Source organism: Narcine bancroftii, chromosome 2, assembly GCF_036971445.1.
Source record: "Narcine bancroftii isolate sNarBan1 chromosome 2, sNarBan1.hap1, whole genome shotgun sequence".
Taxonomy (NCBI): Eukaryota; Metazoa; Chordata; class Chondrichthyes; order Torpediniformes; family Narcinidae; genus Narcine; species Narcine bancroftii.
The window spans coordinates 325545913-325566873 of record NC_091470.1 but is presented as its reverse complement, the minus strand read 5'-3'; the positions used below and the strand labels follow the sequence as shown (position 1 = coordinate 325566873).

General features: G+C 38.5%; 1 protein-coding gene across 4 annotated transcripts in view; it reads right to left on the bottom strand.

Annotated features, from left to right (window-relative positions):
- nbn (nibrin) overlaps window positions 1-20961 on the bottom strand; it is an 84218-nt gene that overhangs the window by 27655 nt on the left and 35602 nt on the right. For all 4 annotated transcript variants that reach the window (XM_069921966.1, XM_069921968.1, XM_069921967.1 and 1 more), the window contains exons 9-11: window positions 11881-12016; window positions 4332-4607; window positions 3352-3772 (exon numbers count right to left, since the gene is read on the bottom strand). In XM_069921966.1, the coding sequence (XP_069778067.1) occupies window positions 3352-3772; window positions 4332-4607; window positions 11881-12016 (833 nt within the window). The remainder of the gene's footprint in view (window positions 1-3351; window positions 3773-4331; window positions 4608-11880; window positions 12017-20961) is intronic.

The following is a 20961-nucleotide window of genomic DNA, read 5'->3' as shown; positions in this document are numbered from 1 at the left end:
ATTGCGACACTGTCAACGGTAAGCACAATGCTTTAATAGGACCATTTATAAGTTATGGGAATTCCCTGATTAAAGCACATAATTAAATACTACAATACTGAAGTTTTTAAAATAACTTTACATTTTATTTCTTTTAAATGGTGTATTCTTAATGCAGGTGTATTAGTTAGGCGTTGGAAAAGTGAGTCTCAGTCAATTAGAAAATTTGCATAACTGATAGATAATGGGGATTCTACTGTACATAGGAACATCGGAAGTAGGAACAGGAGTAGGCCAAAAATGGCCCATCGAGCCTGCTCCGCCATTCAATACGATCATGGCTGATCTAATTTATGACCTAACTCCATCTACCTGCCTTCTTCCCATATCCCCTAATTCCTCTCTCATGTAAAAATTTATCTAACCAAATTTTAAATGTTTAATGAGGCAGCCTCAACCACTTCCCTGGTTAGAGAATTCCAAACATTCACTACTCTCAGGGAAAAACTATTTTTCCTCATCTCTGTCCTAAATCTACTCCCCCGAATCTTGAGACTGTGTCCTCTCGTTTTAGTTTCCCCGGCCAGCTCAAAAAACCTTCCTACATCTATCCTATCCATACCCTTCATAATCCTATATGTTTCTATAAGATCTCCTCTCTTTCTTCTGAACTCGAGCGAATACAATCCTAGACGATTTAATCTTTCATCATAAGTCAACTCCTTCATCCCAGGGATCAACCTAGTAAACCTCCTCTGAACCATCTCCAAAGCCAGTATATCCTTCCTCAAATATGGAGACCAGAACTGGACACAGTACTCCAGGTGCGGTCTCACCAGTACCTTATACAGTTGCAACACTACCTCCCTACTCCTAAATTCAATTCGTCTAGCGATGAAGGCCAACATTCCATTTGCCTTCTTAATAACCTGCTGCACCTGCAACCTAACTTTTTGCGATTCATGCACAAGCACTCCCAAGTCCATCTGCACAACAGCATGCTGTAGTTTTTCACCCTTTAAATAATATTCAGCTCTTTTATTTTTCTTGCCAAAGTGGATAACCTCACACTTACTAACATTGTACTCCATCTGCCAGACCTTTGCCCACTCATCCAGCTTAACTATATTCCTCTGCAGACTCTCCACATCCTCATTACAATTTGCTCTTCCACTCAATTTGGTGTCATCCGCAAACTTGGCTACACCACATTTTGTCCCCTCCTCCAAGTCATCAATGTAAATGATGAACAGTTGTGGGCCTAACACTGACCCCTGCGGCACCCCACTTACCATTCTCCGCCAACCTGAAAAACTCCCACTTATCACGGCCCTCTGCCTCCTGTCAGACAACCAATTTTCAATCCAGGCCAATATACTTCTGCGGACTCCACTTTCCTGTAACTTACTGATAAGTCTCTTGTGCGGCACCTTATCAAACGCTTTCTGGAAATCCAAATATACAACATCAACCTGTTCCCCTCTATCCACCTCACCCATTATATCCTCAAAGAATCCTAACAAGTTTGTCAAACAAGATCTTCCCTTTCTAAAACCATGCTGCGTCTGCCTGATTGAACCCTTACGTTCCAAAAGTTTCACTATTTCATCTTTAATGACGGCTTCAAGCATTCAAGGTACAGGCAAACTCTGAACTATTTTTAAAATGTTAATTTTCCTAATCCAAAATGTAATACCATAATCAAAACTGCAACAAAGAACTATCCTTCAGTATTGTTCAAAATGGTCCATAAAAATATTAAATAGACAAACTCAACTCAGTTTACAACTCAATAAAAAAAAATATCTCATACAACTGGAAGTCACAGTGGAATTCTTTTTTTCCAAGTGAATGGGAATTGGAGTGAGCATATGTGAGATCGGGACAGTTTAAGTAGGTGAATACAGAGCTGGTAAGTTCCTCTACCAGTGAACAGGAGTTGGAGTGAGAGTGTGCGAGAGTGAGAGAGTTTAAGATGAGAGGTTTCAGCATCGGAGTGGCCATTGTGTGAGTGGGCCAGAGTTAAAGTGGTGAGCTGAGGCTTTGGCTCAAGAGGGTTTGGCGAGAAGAGGTAGAGACTTAGACTGTGTTTGGAGCTATGCCTTATTTCATGATAGCTTAAATTGAAGCAGTGAGCAAGCAATTGGTTGGAGGCTGTTGATATAGATAAAGTGAACAATAAATAAAAAGAGAATCTTAAGTGGAATGGCCCAGTGTAGGAGTGAAGATTTAGAGGCTTTGGCTTTAGGGACAGAGGCTAAGGATGTGCTATATATAGCACCCAGAGTAGACAGTGGGGATGCCATCTGAGGAGTGGTATGCCCCAATTGCAGGATATGGGAAATCTGGAAGACCATGTGTCCCTGATGAATACACTGAAGAGTGCATCCAGCTGCATTGGAGCATAGGAACTGGATAAACTCCAGATCATTTAGGAGGGAGAGGAGCAACAGGGAGACAGTCACATCCAAGAGGTAGGTAACTTGGTGACTGTTGGAAGGAAGGGAGTGAAAGTCTGCAGATGCTGTGATTGTAGTAAAAGCACACAGAAATGCTGAGGAACTCAGCCAGTCTTGCAGCATCCATAGGAGGTAAAGATATATTACTGATGTTTTGGGCCTGAGCCTTTCTTTCAGGCATTAGTTAAAACCAGGCAGGTGTCTAAAATAAAGACTAGAGAGAGAAAGGGGGAAGAATGGAAGGGGGACCCTGTGGCTGTTCCCTTCAGCAATGTATACTGTTTGGGATACTATTGAGGGGCACAATTTATAAGAGACAAGCTGTAGTGGTCAGGTCTCTGGCCCTTCAGCTCAGAAGGGAAGGCGGGGGGGGGGGAGGGGAGAAGAAATATCCTGTGTTATCACTCTGCTGTCTTCTTCCACATCTGGTGTTTCTTGAACCACTTGTGATCTATTCATGATTGTTCTGTAAGAAGATTTAATATATCAAACAAAGACTAGCTCTAGTTAGCTATTAAATTATTTTTATATCAAAATGACCATTTCTTTAAAATTTATTTGGTACATGGTGATTCCTGGCAAGTCTGGCTACCCTTGTTCTTCTTGGTGATATGTGGTTTTCAGGAGGTGCTATGACACCACACTATAGAGAGGTAAACCTCAAACTCTGAGCATTTCAATGTTATACACATATAAGAGGTTCTGTGGACAAGATCGAGATTCCCGACTGGTATGTTGTCTCCCAAGTGCCAGGGTCAGGGACTCTCAGTTAGAGTTCATTAATTATTATTTAGGAGTTTTGATAAGAATTTCTTAAAAGTAATGGCAAAGGAGATTGGATTTAAGAAACTGTCCAATATTTATTCTATGTGCACACAAATAAAACCATCAATTTAAACAAAGCATTACTCACAGGTGCTTTCGTCCCATTCTCTGAAAAAAGTTCATCTTTCACATTATGCATCAAAACCTGTGATTCCATCTTTTTTCTTTTATTTACTCCCAGATGTTCATACATGGAAAAAGTCACATCATCGTCCAGCTTTTCATCGTGTTTTCTTTTTTGTGTTTTTAACTTGGACACAAGTTCAGTTTTCTCAGGGACAATTTTTCCTGTTCTTTTATCTTCATTTAATGATCCAGTATTCCCTTTTGAATAGTCAGCAGACGATTCTGCTTTAAGGTTTTCAGAAATGTATTTGGTTTGAGCGCTCTGAATAGTTAACTTAGAATCTGTCTTCTCCACTGAAGGTCTGATAAGCAAATGATGATCAAGACCTGGGTCCACTGTTCCTGCAAATTTAACCTGGGACAGTTCAGTTTCCTTTCTTCCCCTGTGTTTTTACAATATGCAGATATAAAAATATTGGGTTAATTTCATAAAGATTAAAGCAACATACTCAAAACTTTATTTCCTTCACAAACAGAGCTAGAAAGCTAATGAAGAGAATCACGCTGATAACTTCTTCAAGTAATTTACTAAATGGTAGCTCCAACATCACAGATACATTCTTGCAATTATGCAAATATTTCCACCATTGACTTTTCCATGAAGCATGAGCTTCAAAATAATTGTAATTCTGTTAAGGATAGGAATTGAGGGTTACTCGACCATGTGAGTGATACTTAGTATACTTTAACCTTAGCATCATCAGAACGCAATTCTCAATTACTCTCAAATCCGAGTTTACAACTTGTGTACGGTAAGATCTGTCCATCAAATTGAACATGCCTAAACAAACAACCAATTTACCTTTGATCTTTTATTAGTGTGTTTAAAAAAAAATTAAACACTAAATTGAAATAAAACTGAAATACAATCAACGAGCCAATGAAGGCACAAATATCACCAACAATTTAATTTGGTATTTTTCCTACATTCTTAATTTTTACCTTTTTCTTTCCACTGGGTGAAAGAAGTCGTGGATAAAAACGGATTGTGTTTGTGAACAGGTGTTGCCTTTCCATTTTCCACCCCTAGATTTTGCTGCTGTGGATGTTATTTTGTTAACAATGGCAGATGTTTGCCTTTTGTCTTCATTCAAGCATTTTTTGTCTGTAGAATTGCTAAAACTTTCCTTCACCACAGAAATATCCTGTGTTATCACTCTGCTGTCTTCTTCCACATCTGGTGTTTCTTGAACCACTTGTGATCTATTCATGATTGTTCTGTAAGAAGATTTAATATTTCAAACAAAGACTAGCTCTAGTTAGCTATTAAATTATTTTTATATCAAAATGACCATTTCTTTAAAATTTATTTGGTACATGGTGATTCCTGGCAAGTCTGGCTACCCTTGTTCTTCTTGGTGATATGTGGTTTTCAGGAGGTGCTATGACACCACACTATAGAGAGGTAAACCTCAAACTCTGAGCATTTCAATGTTATACACGCACATTCTAATATATGGTACCAAACTGCTGTGGCAAGGAATAGATCTTTGGAGTGCATTTGCCAATCCAGCTGATTAAATCTGAGTCAGGTATGAGAGTTGTGCAGGGGGAATTGAATTTATCTTGTTTATTTAATTCTGAGTTTCAACAAATTACAACATCCAATGAGAAAACATTTGCTGGTAATTTATTGCATACAATTGATCCTCCTCCCACCATGGAGAAAGAAACGCAAGGAAAGGGACAGGAGAGAAATAAAGAAAAAAGTTTTCAGCTGGAACTCAGAAGAGGAGCCTCCAGAATTCTCATGGGTACTGAAATATAGCCAATTAGATATGGAAAAGATGGGGCTGGGGATAGTTAAGTTGAAGGTAATTACAGTAAAGAGGAAACAAAACCTGGAAAATGAAGCCTATGTGAGCAATTTTAGCATGTGGAGGTTAGGAAAGCTGGAGGTAGGGAAAGGGACCTGCAAAGAAAAAGCAGTCTAGAAAAGGGAACATGAAATTTGCAGTTAAAATCTTAGTGATTTTATATGGATAAAACGCTTTTATTTTTTAGTTGGTAAAAATATCCGTTTGTTTGCGGAGGTGTAAAATTGTGATGGTATTTGTTTCTCATCAAATCTGATCTACAGCCTACAATCTTCATTCTCACTCTTCTCAATTCAGTTACTGATTACTATGATCAACATATATACACAAAAACAACTGACACAACTGCTGCACCTAAAGATCTACTAAGCTCATAACTGACTTGAATATCTTCCTCACACCACAAATCAATTGGAAAGCGTCTACCATTCTCTATTAAAGAAACTCCTGGATTTATTCACTTTCTGCTGATTCCAAACCTTGAAATAGATTTCTGAATATATCTGGCAAAGAGCATCACTCACTGGCCATGCATATCAGTAAAATTAAGATGTGCATCTGTACTTTTCCACTAATATTAATATGCAGAGAACTCGATTGCACATTTATCTGGAAATGCACCGCATCAACACTGAACAACCAGTTTTAAATTTGCCAATGACACCAAATTAGTGGGACAAGAATAAAATAATGATGAGACGAAATACAGGAAAGATACTGATCTAGTGGCGTGGTACCAAGATAACAACTTCTCTTCAGATGTACATAATAATCATTGATTTCAGAAGCCGGGTCCACATAAATGGCAATGAAGTTGAAAGAGTAGATAATTTCAAGTTCTTAGGAAGATATACTTTCAATTACCTAACCTATGACAGCAAGTTGAGGTGATGATCAAGAAAGTGAACCAACATCTATTTTCTCATAAGATGATGGAAGTTCAGCATGTCTCCCTTACCCTCAACCATTTCTGCAGGCACATCAATGAAAGCATATTTGTGGAATGGAATGTGAGCATGTGAGCTTCTCTGCTCAAGATCAGAAGCTGCAGAAGGTAGTGAATGCAGCTCAGAACACAACACAAACTTCCTTCCCCTCCATGGAACAGCAGCTAACATACTGAGGGAGAGACCCATCACACCCCAGACACACTCTCTCCTCTCTCTTCCCATCAGGGTGAATTAAGAGTGTGAAAACATGCACCATCAGGCTTTATTCTCTGAAGACATCAGGCTCATGAATGAACCTCACAACAGAAATGCCCTTGCTTGCTTCATTGTAATCCCATACCTTGTAAATTGTGTTCTTTATACAGCTGTATGAATGTTTAGAAAACACGTTAGATGGTTCACAGAAGAACTTTTCTCAGGTAACAATGTCACATCCTGCAAGTCATCCATCTATTTGTCACTTTATATTTGCAAAGTAACTGGATAAATGGGATCTTACATGGCATCAATGCCTACCAAAAGGGTTCAAAAGTCACAAAGCAGATTTATTCATCCTGATATTTTCACTACTAGAATGTTCTCTCTTCTGAAGAAAGTGAAGAATGTTATTGACTCTCTGCAAGTTACAGAAAAGTGTAAACACGACATGCACAGAGAGGCCATCTGTACACCACATGCACAGAATGGCCATCTGTACACCACATGCACAGAAAGGCTATCTGAACACCACATGCAAAGAAAGGCCATCTGTACACCACATGCACAGAAAGGCTATCTGTACACCACATGCACAGAAAGGCCATCTGTACACCACATGCACAGAAAGGCCATCTGTACACCACATCCACAGAAAGGCCATCTGTACACCACATGTACAGAAAGGCCATCTGTACACCACCATGCACAGAATGACTAACTGTACACCACATGCACAAATAGGCCATCTGTCTTCTTCTTTGGCTTGGCTTCGCGGACGAAGATTTATGGAGGGGGTAAAAAGTCCACGTCAGCTGCAGGCTCGTTTGTGGCTGACAAGTCCGATGCAGGACAGGCAGACACGATTGCAGCGGTTGCAGGGGAAAATTGGTTGGTTGGGGTTGGGTGTTGGGTTTTTCCTCCTTTGCCTTTTGTCAGTGAGATGGGCTCTGCGGTCTTCTTCAAAGGAGGTTGCTGCCCGCCAAACTGTGAGGCGCCAAGATGCACGGTTTGAGGCGTTATCAGCCCACTGGCGGTGGTCAATGTGGCAGGCACCAAGAGATTTCTTTAGGCAGTCCTTGTACCTTTTCTTTGGTGCACCTCTGTCACGGCGGCCATCTGTACACATGCACAAAAAGGACATCTGTACACCACATGCACAGAATGACTAACTGTAGAATTGTAATAATTATAACTATATCTGAAAGCCTATAATTACAACCAATTACTCAAGACTAGCTTCAAAATTTTATTTAGATCACTATTTTAGGCTTACCTAAGCAATCCATGCTGATATTTAGTTTTATTTGTCTTTTATTCTTTCCAAATGGATAACTATAGTTTACATTGAAAATAGCAATAGACCCCAAAACACTTATTTTCTTATAGTCTTGCTTTGTAAAGGTTGTTTTTGAAAATTACTCACCCTATTGACCAAGGATAAATCAACTCAGAAAGTCGGCATGGAAGTGGCAGATGGAATTTAGTTCAGATAGTGGGTAGTTAAAGCAATGAATGGCAGTGCCCTAGGCAATGCTGTAGAACAAAACACATTTGAGCAGAATTATAAAGCTCCCGAAAGTAGCGACACAGGTGGGGAGAGTGATTGAGAAGGGGTTTGATATGCTTGCCTATATCGTCAGGCCATTGAGTACAGGAATAGGGATGTTGTATCACAGTTGACCACAATTAAAGTATTGCACTCAGTTCTGGTCACCTCATTACAGAAAATAAGTAGATGCTTTAGAGAGGTTGTATATATTTACCATGAAGTTGCCAGGATCAGAGAATATGTCTTATGAAGCAAGGTTGACAGAGCTAGGGATTTTAGTTGTGGAGCGATGAAGGATGAGAAGTGACTTAATAAAGGCGCAGAAAATCCGTTAGCCAGAATTCATGCATCTGGCAAAAACACCCACAGAAAATAAATGGATAATAAATATGGGTTTAAAATTGGTGCTGTAACAGATTTGTGTTAATATTTAGATATAAAATATATATTTCTTAGTAGAGTAAGTTACAGAGTTAAATATATTTCTAGTGAGGGAATTGTGGGCTAGATACAGGGTCACACACAGGTCACATTACATATACAGAGAACCATTCTACTCAGAGAGTGTTCATTCTCTGGAAAACAGAGCCATAATGGAACCGAAGTGTTCTTAATTGAAACTCAAGAACCATGTGTGGTTGCTTAAAAGTATTTTTGTGTACACACATTCTACCGGCTGAGGAAAGCCAGACTTTCCAGAACCAAACCACTTAAGTCTCTTGGACTAAGATGAGGTCAGATGTTTTCATGGATATGGAGTGGTTTTGAAGAAAGGCAGGAAGTTTTGCAGAAATGAAACTAGAAATGTGGTGATGTCACATCACATGATGTCAGAGAACTAGAAAATAAAGACAGAGAGACATTTTGATGCCAGTTGGAAGAAATCACTGAAAAAGATTGACCTTCCTGTGAAAAGACAGTTTTGAAACAGTTAGCCTCGTGAAAGAGAGAGATGCTGTTCGGTATTATCATTGGAGATACACAACATAAGTGTTTGTTAAAAAAGTAAGACCACTTCTTACTGCTCTTTTAAGAAAAGAGAGGCAGCCTCATTTGTGTCCAGAAGATGGTCACTCCTGTTTGAAGAATATCTCTTTGAAAGACTGCTCATCAAGAGACTTGTGAGTTTAAAGAGATCTAAAGATATAATATTTAAAAGTGCTTCACAATTATTTCTGAACTGCGATTTGAAAAGGATCTTCAAGTTCAACAATATGTTTGAAACTGGACTTGAAAAATGATATTTTCAAGAATCAAGCTTAAATTGCAAAAGTTTGAATTTAATCACTCACATTAACATTTGCGCATAGTGGGGCTTTAAGATAGAGTTAAGTTTAGAGATAAGTAAGAAATGTTGTAATCAATAGTTTAATAAAAACTATTATTTTGAATTTACCATTGTCTGGTGAATTTTCCATTGCTGTTCCTTTGTTCGTACTATTAAGATTTTGTTAATTTGTAACAGCGCACCTTGCCGTTAGTTTTCTATTCATGCAACACTCAGTCTCAAGCAACTAGGAAATTCACTTACCTGGCATCTAACAATCCCCATAGGTGCCGGATAACAGGGATTTTACTGATATAAGATTATGAGTGGCTTAAATAGGATGGACAGAAAGCATCTTTTTTTCCTGGTGTGAAAATAAAAAATACCAGAGGATGTCTGTTTGAACTTTCTGAGTAAAGTTTAAGGGAGATGCCTGAATTTTTTAAATTATAAACACAAGGAGCGGGGGGTACCTGGAATGCTGGTGGTGGAGGCTAGTACAGTAGGAACATTCAAAAGACTCTTAGACAGGCACCTGATTATTATAGGGTTATGGGTTCAAGGTAGCAAACATCGTGGGTCAAAGAGCCTGTACTGTGATGTTCAACGTTGTACACAACATTGGTTAGGTCATAATTGGGAGGATTGAGTGCTATTCAGGGCACCACCCTATAGCAAAGATGTAATAAAGTGAGAGAGCATGCAATATAGGTTCATAAGATTCTTGATAAAAGGTTCACACCTGAAACACTGAATGACAATTTCAACTCATGTATGCTGTCTGACCTGTTGAGCTCCTCCAGCAATTCTATGTTTGCTCAAGATTTCAGTACCTGCAGTTTTTGTGTTTTCTCCTTCATAAGGATATACAGTATAACTCCGATTATCCAAAATGGTTGGGACCGGGCCTATGGTGGATAAATGTTTTTTTTGGAGCCAAATCACAAAAGCAAATCACATAACAGTGTATAATCAACAACAAAGGGAGGGTTTTTAGGCATTAAATAATGTTTAATTTTCACCAAAAAAACACTGGCCGCCGTCTATCACCAACACCTCCCCACTGAGATCCCTGCTGCTGGGACCCTGACATCCCTGGTCAGTTCGACTCTGAAAAAATTTCAGATTAGTGAGGATTTCTGATTTTTTCAGATATGTTCATTTTTCTGAATTTTAAAAATTTTTTCCGATAAATAAGGATTTTGGAGAATCCAATTTCAGATAATCAGAGTTGTATTGTGTAACTTGGATTAGAGGGCTTGAACTTTAAGGATAGATTGGATAGGCTGAGCCTGATTACCCTGGAGTGAAGGAGGCTAAGAAGTTGACATGATATAATATTATGAGAGAGACAGATATTGTAGATGCCCAGTGTAAGTTTTCCATGGAAGGGCACATAGTTAGCTTCAGAGTAAAGAAGTTTTAAGGGGATTTAAGAAGCAGAATTAGTCCATTTGGCCCATCACATCTGCTTTACCATTCAAATCATGGTTGATGTATTTTCCCTCAACTCCATTCTCCTGCCTTCTGCCTGTAACATTTGACACCCTTACTAATGAATAAACTATCTACGTCCACATTAAATTTACCCAATGACACCCCTACAGCCATCTGTAGCAACAAATTCCACAGATTCACCACCCTGAGGACATTTATTTACATCTCTTTCTTAAGGGACAACCTTGTAATCTGAGGCTGTGCCCTCTGGTGCTACTCTCCAACTCCTGGAAAAGTCTTTGCATTCATTCTATCCAGCCCTTTGAACATTCAGTAGATTTCAATGAGATGCCCCTCATCATTCTAAACTCAAGCAAGTACAAACCCAGACCATAGAGCACTTATCATGTTAGTTCTCTCATCCCTAGGACCATAGCTCCAACATACTTTCGGATTTTGAGAGCTACTAACTGTAACCAAAGTGTTAAATGACCCCTTATTCAATCAAATATTCTGGCTGACAAATGCCAATTTGCCATATGAATACCAAAAAGAATTGAATAAATATCTACAGGACATGACCTCCAGGCATAGTGATGAAAAGGAAAAGGACCATGTATATGTTAATCAGAAGTTGCCTATCAGGTAAATCACATACTTCAAACAAGTCATGATTGATCAAATGAAGTGATAGTAATCAATCGGGGAGCTAAATGACCAAAAGTATTGGAAAATGCTGTGTAGAAACAAGGCATTTGACTAAAAGACATACCACACAAACCATTCTGCACAACTTGTTTACCTTACCTCAAATGCAAGGTTTAGAGCAGCCATTCCCAATGAGGCTCCAATGACCCCCACCCCCCCCCCCCCCCCACCGGGGCCAACACCAAATTTATGTAAGAGCCTTGTTTTCTTTTCACCTCATGTAACATAAATATTTTTCATGTTTATTTTTATGTAGTTGGTAGGAGAGAAGTACGGAAGAAACTAAAACTTGACTGCTTCGCTGGGAAGGGGGGTTCAATAAACTTTGAATAGAGACCTCGGTAGGGGTGGGAGGATAGCCAAATAAAAGGTTGAGAATGGCTGGTTTAGAGGATTAAGTTGTGAAATAACTTAAGACTGTTTGCAGTCTTCAAAATAATGGAAATGAATAAGATTAAATAACAATACAATGGAAGACAAATTCATAAAGATTGAACAAGACTGAACATGGAGAATTCACTAATTTACTCTTCTCTATATCAAAGTACAACCTTTGTCCATGTACCTTGTGCTGTGTTCCTGTGATGGTTGAGTGTCTGGAACACATGCAACATATTGTGAAAAACCTGGAGCAGTCATGTCAACCATGAACACATTTTGAGAAAGTGTAGAACTTGGAATCATTGTTCTTGAACATGTTTCTATAAAGAAAATATTTTTTAATTTTACAAAAATACATAATCTAAAAAAGCTTGCACAAATTTATTTCCTTTATCAAACAAAATGCAACAGAGGCAGAGGCACTAAAACGAGCATGATCCAGGAAATGCATCGTTTCTCCTGTTAGACAACCAGGAAGGCACAGCAAATGCATCTTTTCCGACATTTTCCCCATGTATACTCTGTGAGAGTCACTCTTCTTCAGATGAAAATGAAGTAAAAATAAGGAAACATGCATCCTTCATGCATTGTCATACATCAATAGTTTTATCTAAAAGCCTTGCGTACTTTTATATTGTTTTCTGGTACTCACGGTCCTCTCAAATGATGTTTAGTATGGAATCTCAGACTTTGGGGGGCGTGGCGAGATGGCTTAGAGACTAGATGTGTAATCCCTGCCCTCTCTGGTCAGACTTTTAAGAACCCGTTTTTTAACTCTTTATTTTTAATTTTAAAATTTTACATTTTAGTTTGATATTTTGGTGAGCCATTATGGCTACTAATGTAAAAAAAATGATGTCTCAGTTACAAAAGAAAATACAGTTTCGAAGTGCAGAAGAATTGGGGCCGGAACGACTTGAAACAGCCGCGGATTCGATTTCAGCGATCCCCAAGCTTCAGCAATTGCCGGTAGGGACAAAAGTTAAAGTAACAGCTACTCACCAGTCTCAAGATGGCGCTGGTTCAACCCGTTTTGTGGAGGAAGGAGCGCGCTCCCGAGAAGTTGGGCATGAGCCTGGAGGCTTTCCACAAAGAATAACCCCGTTGGAAGAGATGGGAGCGTGGAGGAAGAGAGCTGTGACATTAGACACGCAGTCTATAGCGACTGGGGGCTTGAGTAGCGCTGCTAATTACGGAGGATTCCGTAATTTTATAAAAAAATGGTCTGTGGGGGGGGGGTGGTGGAGGACAGGACAGCGATGACCCCCCTGAGGAAGTCAGGGGGGGGGGGGTCGTTGTTGGGTGTCCAAACTCGCAGCAAAACGACTAGAATGCTGCCTTTTGAAGTACAACTAGAAGAGGACTTACCTTACTCTACCACTATACATGAAATGGAAGAAGAGCTGGAAGAAAGTGAGTTACAAATTGTGGAACAAAATTCTGCATTCCAAATTGCATCTCAACCTGTTTACACAATGTTTGAAGGTATTGCTTCTTATTTGCATATCATTACTGGTCAATTGAATCAGCTGGTTCAAATGAATACTGATATGAGCTCAGACCTAATTGTGGTTAAGGCAGAAGCAAAAGAAAATTGGGAAAACTTAAAAAAATTTGAAGCTTCCTTTTCTGAATGTAAACAACAGGTACAATCCAATACAGAAACAATAATAAAGGTGGAAAAATCAGTTAAAGATTTAGGTTTTTTAAAAATTGGATTCCCTAGATGTTAGGGGAAGAGACTTTTCCTGATGGATTGGTATTGAAAAGAGCACATAGCTTTAAGAAGAACACCCTTACCTGGTCAACCCCCAAGAGCTGTGATAGTTCGCTGTTTGAACTGTTTGGATAGAGAGACAATTCTTCGACTTGCAATTCAAAATGCAAGACAAAGGCACGCTCCAATGATGGTTTAGAATAGTAGAGTTTTCTTCTACCCTGATTTGAGTCAAGATGTTATCAGACGCCGACGTCAATTTAATCCAGTTAAAGACGCTTTATGGCATAAAGGTTACAAATTTGCTTTTCATTATCCTGCTGTGCCGAAAGCGTTTTATGGAAACTATCAGTCTCAATTCTTTGAGAATGTGCATGAGGCAATGGTTTTTGCTAATTCGCTACCAGATGTCAGAGGTCAAAGAAGTCCACCATTATCTCCTAAAAGAAAATCTGATGGTCTTGGAAATGGGAAATGGCAGAAGTGGAAAGAATGGAAATGGAAAGAGTTCATCCACTCTTGAAATGAGTTCACCATCTGGACTGGAATCTCAAGGCTGAAAATTTTTTGTTGTAATATGTTAATATTTTTGATTGGCTGGCTGGGGAGGAGGGGATTGTACTAATTTCTTTGTTAGTCATCAGTCACTAGTGGGTAATCCACACCCAGTTTTTTTAGGGAGTTACTACCTTTTGGTAGTTTTTTTGTTTTTTTTTTCTTATTATTTTTATTTGGAGGGCCTATATATTTTAATTTGGGGGTCCTATATATAAAAAAAATTTCTTTGTTATAATTAATTTTGTGATTATTTTTGGTATTTAGTAACTGTATTAGATATGTTAAATTTGAAATTTGCTACTTTAAATGTTCAGGGATTAAACAACCCAATCAAGCATAAGAGAGTTTTGGCATATATCAAAAAAGATGAAAATTGATATTACTTTTTTACAGGAGACACATTTGAATGAAAAAGAATGTATGAAATTGAAGAGGGACTGGGTAGGACATTTTTTTTTTCTTCATTTAACTCTAAAGCTAAGGGAGTAGCAATTTTAATACATAAAAATTTATCTTTTGAATTACAATCAATGGAAATGAATGTAGGACGTATTCTTAAATTGAATTGTAAGATTTTTAATGAATTTTGGACTTTACTTAACATTTATGCACCGAATGTGGATGATGAAGCATTTATTTTGGATGCATTTTTGCTTCTGGGAAAAGCTAATGAAAATGTTTTGGTTGGGGGAGATTTCAACTGTGTTTTAGAACCTTTATTAGATAAATTTCCAAAAAATGTTAAAAAATCCAAAATGGCAATTCAAATTAGAGCTTTGATGAAAGATCTTAATTTAGTGGACATTTGGCGACGTCTCAACCCAACAGAGGATTTCTCTTTTTATTCATTTAGACATGAATCCTTTTCTAGAATTGATTTTTTTTAGTATCGGCACATTTACAGGGGAAAATATTGCAAGCAGAATATAAAAGTAGGGTAATTTCAGATCATTCCTTGTTATATTTTACTTCTGAGAGTTCCGAAAACATTTGTGCAGCTTATCGTTGGAGATTCAATACGATGTTGTTAAAAAACATGGAATTTATTGAATTTTTTAAAAAACAGTAAATTTATATTGTGGGATGCTATGAAAGCTTAACATAACATAACAATTACAGCACGGAAACAGGCCATTAGGTCCTTCTAGTCCGCACCGAACCAAACACGCCTGTCTAGTCCCACCTCCATGCACAATGCCCATAACCCTCCATCTTCTTCTCATCCATATACCTGTCCAACCTTTTCTTAAATAATACAATTGACTCCGCCGCCACTATTTCTCCCGGAAGATCATTCCACACGGCTACCACTCTCTGAGTAAAGAAGTTCCCCCTCATGTTACCTCTAAACCTCTGCCCCTTAATTCTTAACTCATGTCCTCTTGTTTTAAACTTTCCTCCTCTTAACGGAAATAGTCTATCCACATCCACTCTGTCTATCCCTTTCATAATCTTAAATACTTCTATCAAATCCCCTCTCAACCTTCTACGCTCCAAAGAATAAAGACCCAATCTGTCCAATCTCTCCCCATACTCCAGATGCTTAAACCCAGGCAACATTCTGGTAAACCTTCTCTGCACTCTCTCCACTCTGTTTATATCCTTCCTATAATTAGGCGACCAGAACTGCACACAGAACTCCAAATTAGGCCGCACCAACGTCTTATACAATCTCAACATCACCTCCCAAATCCTATATTCCATGCAATGATTGATAAAGGCCAGCATACTAAAAGCCTTCTTCACCACCCTATTCACGTGAGTTTCTGCCTTCAGGGAACGATATACAGTTACTCCTAAATCTTTCTGCTCTTCTGTATTCATCAATGCTCTCCCATTTACCACGTATGTCCTGTTCTGATTCTTCTTACCAAAATGAAGCACCTCACACTTATCAGCATTAAATTCCATCTGCCATTTTTCAGCCCACTTTTCTAAGCAGCCCAAATCCCTCTGCAATCCTTGAAAACCTTCTTCATTATCCACTATTCCACCTATCTTAGTATCGTCTGCATATTTACTAATCCAATTCACCACCCCATCATCTAGATCATTAATGTATATAACGAACAACAATGGGCCCAATACAGATCCTTGAGGCACACCACTGGTCACTGGCCTCCAACGTGACAGACAATTATCTACTACCACTCTCTGGCCTCTCCCTTTCAGCCAATGTTCAATCCATTTGACTATCTTAAAATTTATACCTAAAGACTGCACCTTCCTAACTAACCTTCCATGTGGTACCTTATCGAAGGCCTTACTGAAGTCCATATAGACAACATCCACTGCGCTACCCTCATCCACATTCCTAGTCACCTCTTCAAAAAATTCAATCAGATTGGTCAAACATGACCTTCCTCCCACAAATCCATGTTGAGTGCTCCTGATCAGACCCTGTCTATCCAGATGTTTATAAGTACTATCTCTAAGAATTTTCTCCATTAATTTACCTACCACAGACGTCCGATAGTTGCCAGGCTTCCTCCTTGAACCCTTTTTAAATAACGGAACCACATGCGCAATGCGCCAATCCTCCGGCACCATCCCCATATCTAATGACATTTGGAAAATTACTGCCAGAGCCTCTGCTATTTCCTCCCTCACTTCTCTCAATGTCCTGGGGAAGATCCCGTCTGGTCCCGGAGACTTATCCACCTTTATATTCTTGAAAAGCCTTAAAACTACACCTTTTGTAATCTCTATATTCCCCATATTTACCCAATTTGCTTTTTTTATCTCACATCTCCCAATATCCTTCTCCTTAGTGAATACCGAAGAAAAGAAACTGTTCAATATCTCCCCCATTTCTCTAGGCTCCACACACAGTTTTCCGCTCTGATTTTCTAAGGGACCAATTTTGTCTCTAGCTTTCCTCTTACCATTAACATACTTGTAGAACTCTTTTGGATTAGTTTTCACCCTGCTTGCCATAGTTTTCTCGTACCTTCTTTTAGCTTTCCTAATTCCTCTCTTAAGAATGTAAGAGGAATCTTAAGAGAGGAATTCGGAAAGCTAAAAGAAGGTACGAGAAAACTATGGCAAGCAGGGTGAAAACTAATCCAAAAGAGTTCTACAAATATGTTAATAGTAAGAGGTATTTGAGAGGTCAAATAATTAGTTATACCTCTAAGGTTAAAAAGAATTATTTGACCGAGAGCCTTGAATTAGAGAAACAGATTGATGAATTAGAAAAGGAATTTCAGAGAGATGTGACAGAAAATCAGAAAATAGAGTTGTCTAGATTGAAATTGAAATACAATATGTTGCAATCTTATCAATTTGAATGCTTGATTAATAGATCTAAACAACGGTATTATGAATGGGGTGAGAAAGCACATAAAGCACTTGCATTCCAGAATACAAATGTTTTACATGTGATAGAACAGGAGGTAAAAAAGGGGGAGGAGTTCCTCTGCTTGTTAAGGAGGACATTACTGCCGTGAGGTGGCAGGATGGTTTGGAGGGATCGTCCAGTGAGGCTGTTTGCGTGGAATTGAGGGGTGGAGGAGGCATGAGGGTACTAATAGGAGTGTATTATAGGCCACCAAATGGGCCAAGAAAATTGGAAGAACAAATTTGTAAGGAGATAGCATATATGTGTAATAAACATAAGGTAGTGATCATGTGAAATTTTAACTTCCCTCACATTGATTGGGATACCCATACAGTAAGAGGGCTGGATGGGCTAGAGTTTGTCAAATGTGTGCAAGATAGTTTTCTTAATCAATACATAGAGGAACCGACTCGGGACGGTGTAATACTGGATCTCCTGTTAGGGAACAAGATAGGTCAGGTGTCTGAGGTTAATGTTGGAGAACAAATTGGGTCTAGTGATCACAACTCTATTAGTTTTAGGGTAGTTTTAGGGAAGAGCAAAGAAGAGCCTAAAGTTGAGGTTCTGGATTGGAGAAAAGCAAATTTCGAAGGAATGAGAATGGCTTTGGGGAGTATTGAGTGGGACATGATTTTTTCAGGAAAGGATGTAAATGAAAAATGGAGAATATTCAAAGAAGAAATTTTGAGGGTACAGAGTAGATATGTCCCAGTGAGGATCAAAGGAAAGGCTGGAAGTCATAGGGAACCTTGGTTTTTGAGGAATATTAGAAATTTGGTTAGGAGAAAGAGGGAGGTGTACAAGAGGAATAAACAGCGGGGTAATGAGAAATGGAAAGAGGACTACAAGGAGTGTAGAAAAAATCTTAAGAAAGAAACTAGAAAGGCCAAAAAGAGGCATGAAGAGGCTTTGGCAGGCAGAGTAAGAATAAATCCAAAGGGTTTTCTATAGGTACATTAAAAGTAAAAGATTAGTGAGGGATAAAATTGGACCCCTTGTAGATAGGGAGGGTAGGCTGAGTGAGAAGTCAGAGGAAATGGGGGAAATTTTAAATGATTTCATTTCTTCGGTATTCACTAGGGAAAAAAATATTGTAGCAGTTGAAGTAAAGAAAAATAGTGGGGAGGTCATGAAACATATAAGGATAACTGAGGAGGTAGTGATGGCAGTGTTAAAAAGAAATAAAGGTGGACAAATCTCCGGGTCCGGACAATGTATTCCCAAGGACACTCAGGGAGACTGGTGTACAGATAGTGGGGCCATTAACAGAGATATTTAGGCACTGGTCACGGGGGTAGTGCCAGAGGATTGGAGGGTGGCTCATGTTGTTCCGCTGTTTAAGAAAGGGTCCAAATGTAAGCCAGGAAATTATAGACCTGTGAGTCTGACGTCTGTGGTGGGTAAATTGATGGAAAGTCTTCTGAGGGATGGCATTTACAAATATTTGGAAGAACAGGGATTGATAGGAAGTAGTCAGCATGGTTTTGTCAGGGGTAGATCATGTTTAACAAACCTTATAGAGTTTTTCGAGGGGGTTACAAAAAAGATTGATGAAGGGAAGGCTGTGGATGTTGTCTATTTAGACTTTAGTAAAGCTTTTGACAAAGTTCCCCACAGGAGGTTAGGAAAAATGGTGGAGGCATTAGGTATAAATAAGGAGGTAGTGAAATGGATTCAGCAATGGTTGGATGGGAGTGTCAGAGAGTACTGGTAGAAAATTGTTTGTCAAATTCAAAGCCGGTGACTAGTGGAGTTCCTCAGGGATCGGTCCTGGGTCCACTATTGTTTGTTAGATATATTAACGATCTGGAAGAAGGGGTGGTAAATTGGATAAGTAAGTTTGCAGATGATATAAAGATTGGTGGTATTGTGGACAGTGAGGAAGATCACCGTAGCTTAAAAAGAGATATAGGAAAGCTAGAGGAGTGGGCTGAGAAATGGCTGATGGAATTTAATACGGTTAAGTATGAAGTGTTGCATTTTGGAAAGGCAAATCTCAATAGGTCATATACATTGAATGGTAGACAACTGAGGAGTGCAGAGCAACAAAGGGATTTAGGAGTTATGGTAAATAGTACCCTCAAAGTTGCTACTCAGGTAGATAGAGTGGTGAAGAAGACATTTGGAATGTTGGCCTTCATAAATCAGAGTATTGAATTCAAGAGTTGGGATGTTATGATGAAATTGTACAAACCATTGGTGTGGCCAAGTTTGGAATACTATGTGCAGTTTTGGTCACTGAATAATAGGAAGGATATAAACAAAATAGAGAGAGTGCAGAGAAGGTTCACGAGAATGTTGACAGAATGTCAGAGTTTGAGTTACAGAGAAAGGTTGAGGAGCCTGGGGCTTTTTTCTCTGGAGCATAGAAAATTGAGGGTGGATTTGATGGAGGTGTTCAAGATTTTAAAAGGGACAGAGAGAGTCAACATGGATAGGCTTTTTCAATGAAGAGTGGGGGATATTCAAACCAGAGGCCATGGTTTGAGATTGCAGGGGGAAAATTATAAGGGAACATGAGGGGAAATTTCTTCACACAAAGGGTGGTTGGGATGTGGAATAAGCTTCCGGCAGAGGTGGTTGAAGCAAGGACGTTATTTACATTTAAGGAAAGACTGGATAATTACATGCAGGGGAGAGGATTGGAGGGATATGGACCGGGTGCTGGTCAGTGGGACTAGGAGGGTGGGGATTTGTTTCGGCATGGACTAGTAGGGCCAAACTGGCCTGTTCTGTGATGTATATGGTTATATGGTTAGATATGATTTTACCTAAATTGACTAAATTTGAATCTTTTCTTGTGATTGTACCAAAGAAGGGATATATTTCATTGATGCACCAAATATTACAGGAGAGTGTGGAAAAAAAGGGATGGGATAGATCGAAGATTAAATGGGAAAAGGCTATTAATTTTATTTTTTTCTGAGGATGACTGGTTAGATATCTGTCATGATCGTGTTACTAGATTAATAAATGTTCGTTATGCATTGGTTAATTACAATTTTTTACATCAATTGTATTTAACACCTGAAAAGTTTAAAAAAAAATAGTTTTAGTGAATCAGACTCTTGTTTTAGATGTGGTAATTCAGTTGGAACTTTTTTTTCATGCTATTTGGTTATGTGTACATATAAAATCTTTTTGGAAAGTAATTCAATTGTTTTTGCAACATTTGTATAATATTAAAATACTTCTAGACCCGGCAATATTTTTGCTGGGTAAATTGAAGCTTTTGAAAGATTTGGGATTAGATAAATTTCAGATTGCTTTTGTATATTTAGCTTTATCTGTAGCAAAAAAATGTATAGCAAGTACATGGAAAAATGCCAATGTGATGGCATAATGAGATGAAAACTTGTTTGGTAATGGAAAAAATCACGTATGTTTTACATAATTATTCTTTTTTTCTTAATAAGTGGTCTTTATATTCAGAATATTTACATTTAGATTTACTTTGATTTGATTTTAGTAAATATATTTTAGTTTTTTTCTTCTTTTTGGCTCTCCTAAAGAGAGCTGGATGAGAGGGGGAGGTTCTTTTTTTTTTCTCTCTTTTCTTTTTTATAAATTTTTTTTATTGTTCGCAATATGTAATTTTTTTTACTGTATGTAATAACCTTGTTGAATGAATAAATAAAGTTGTGAAAAGA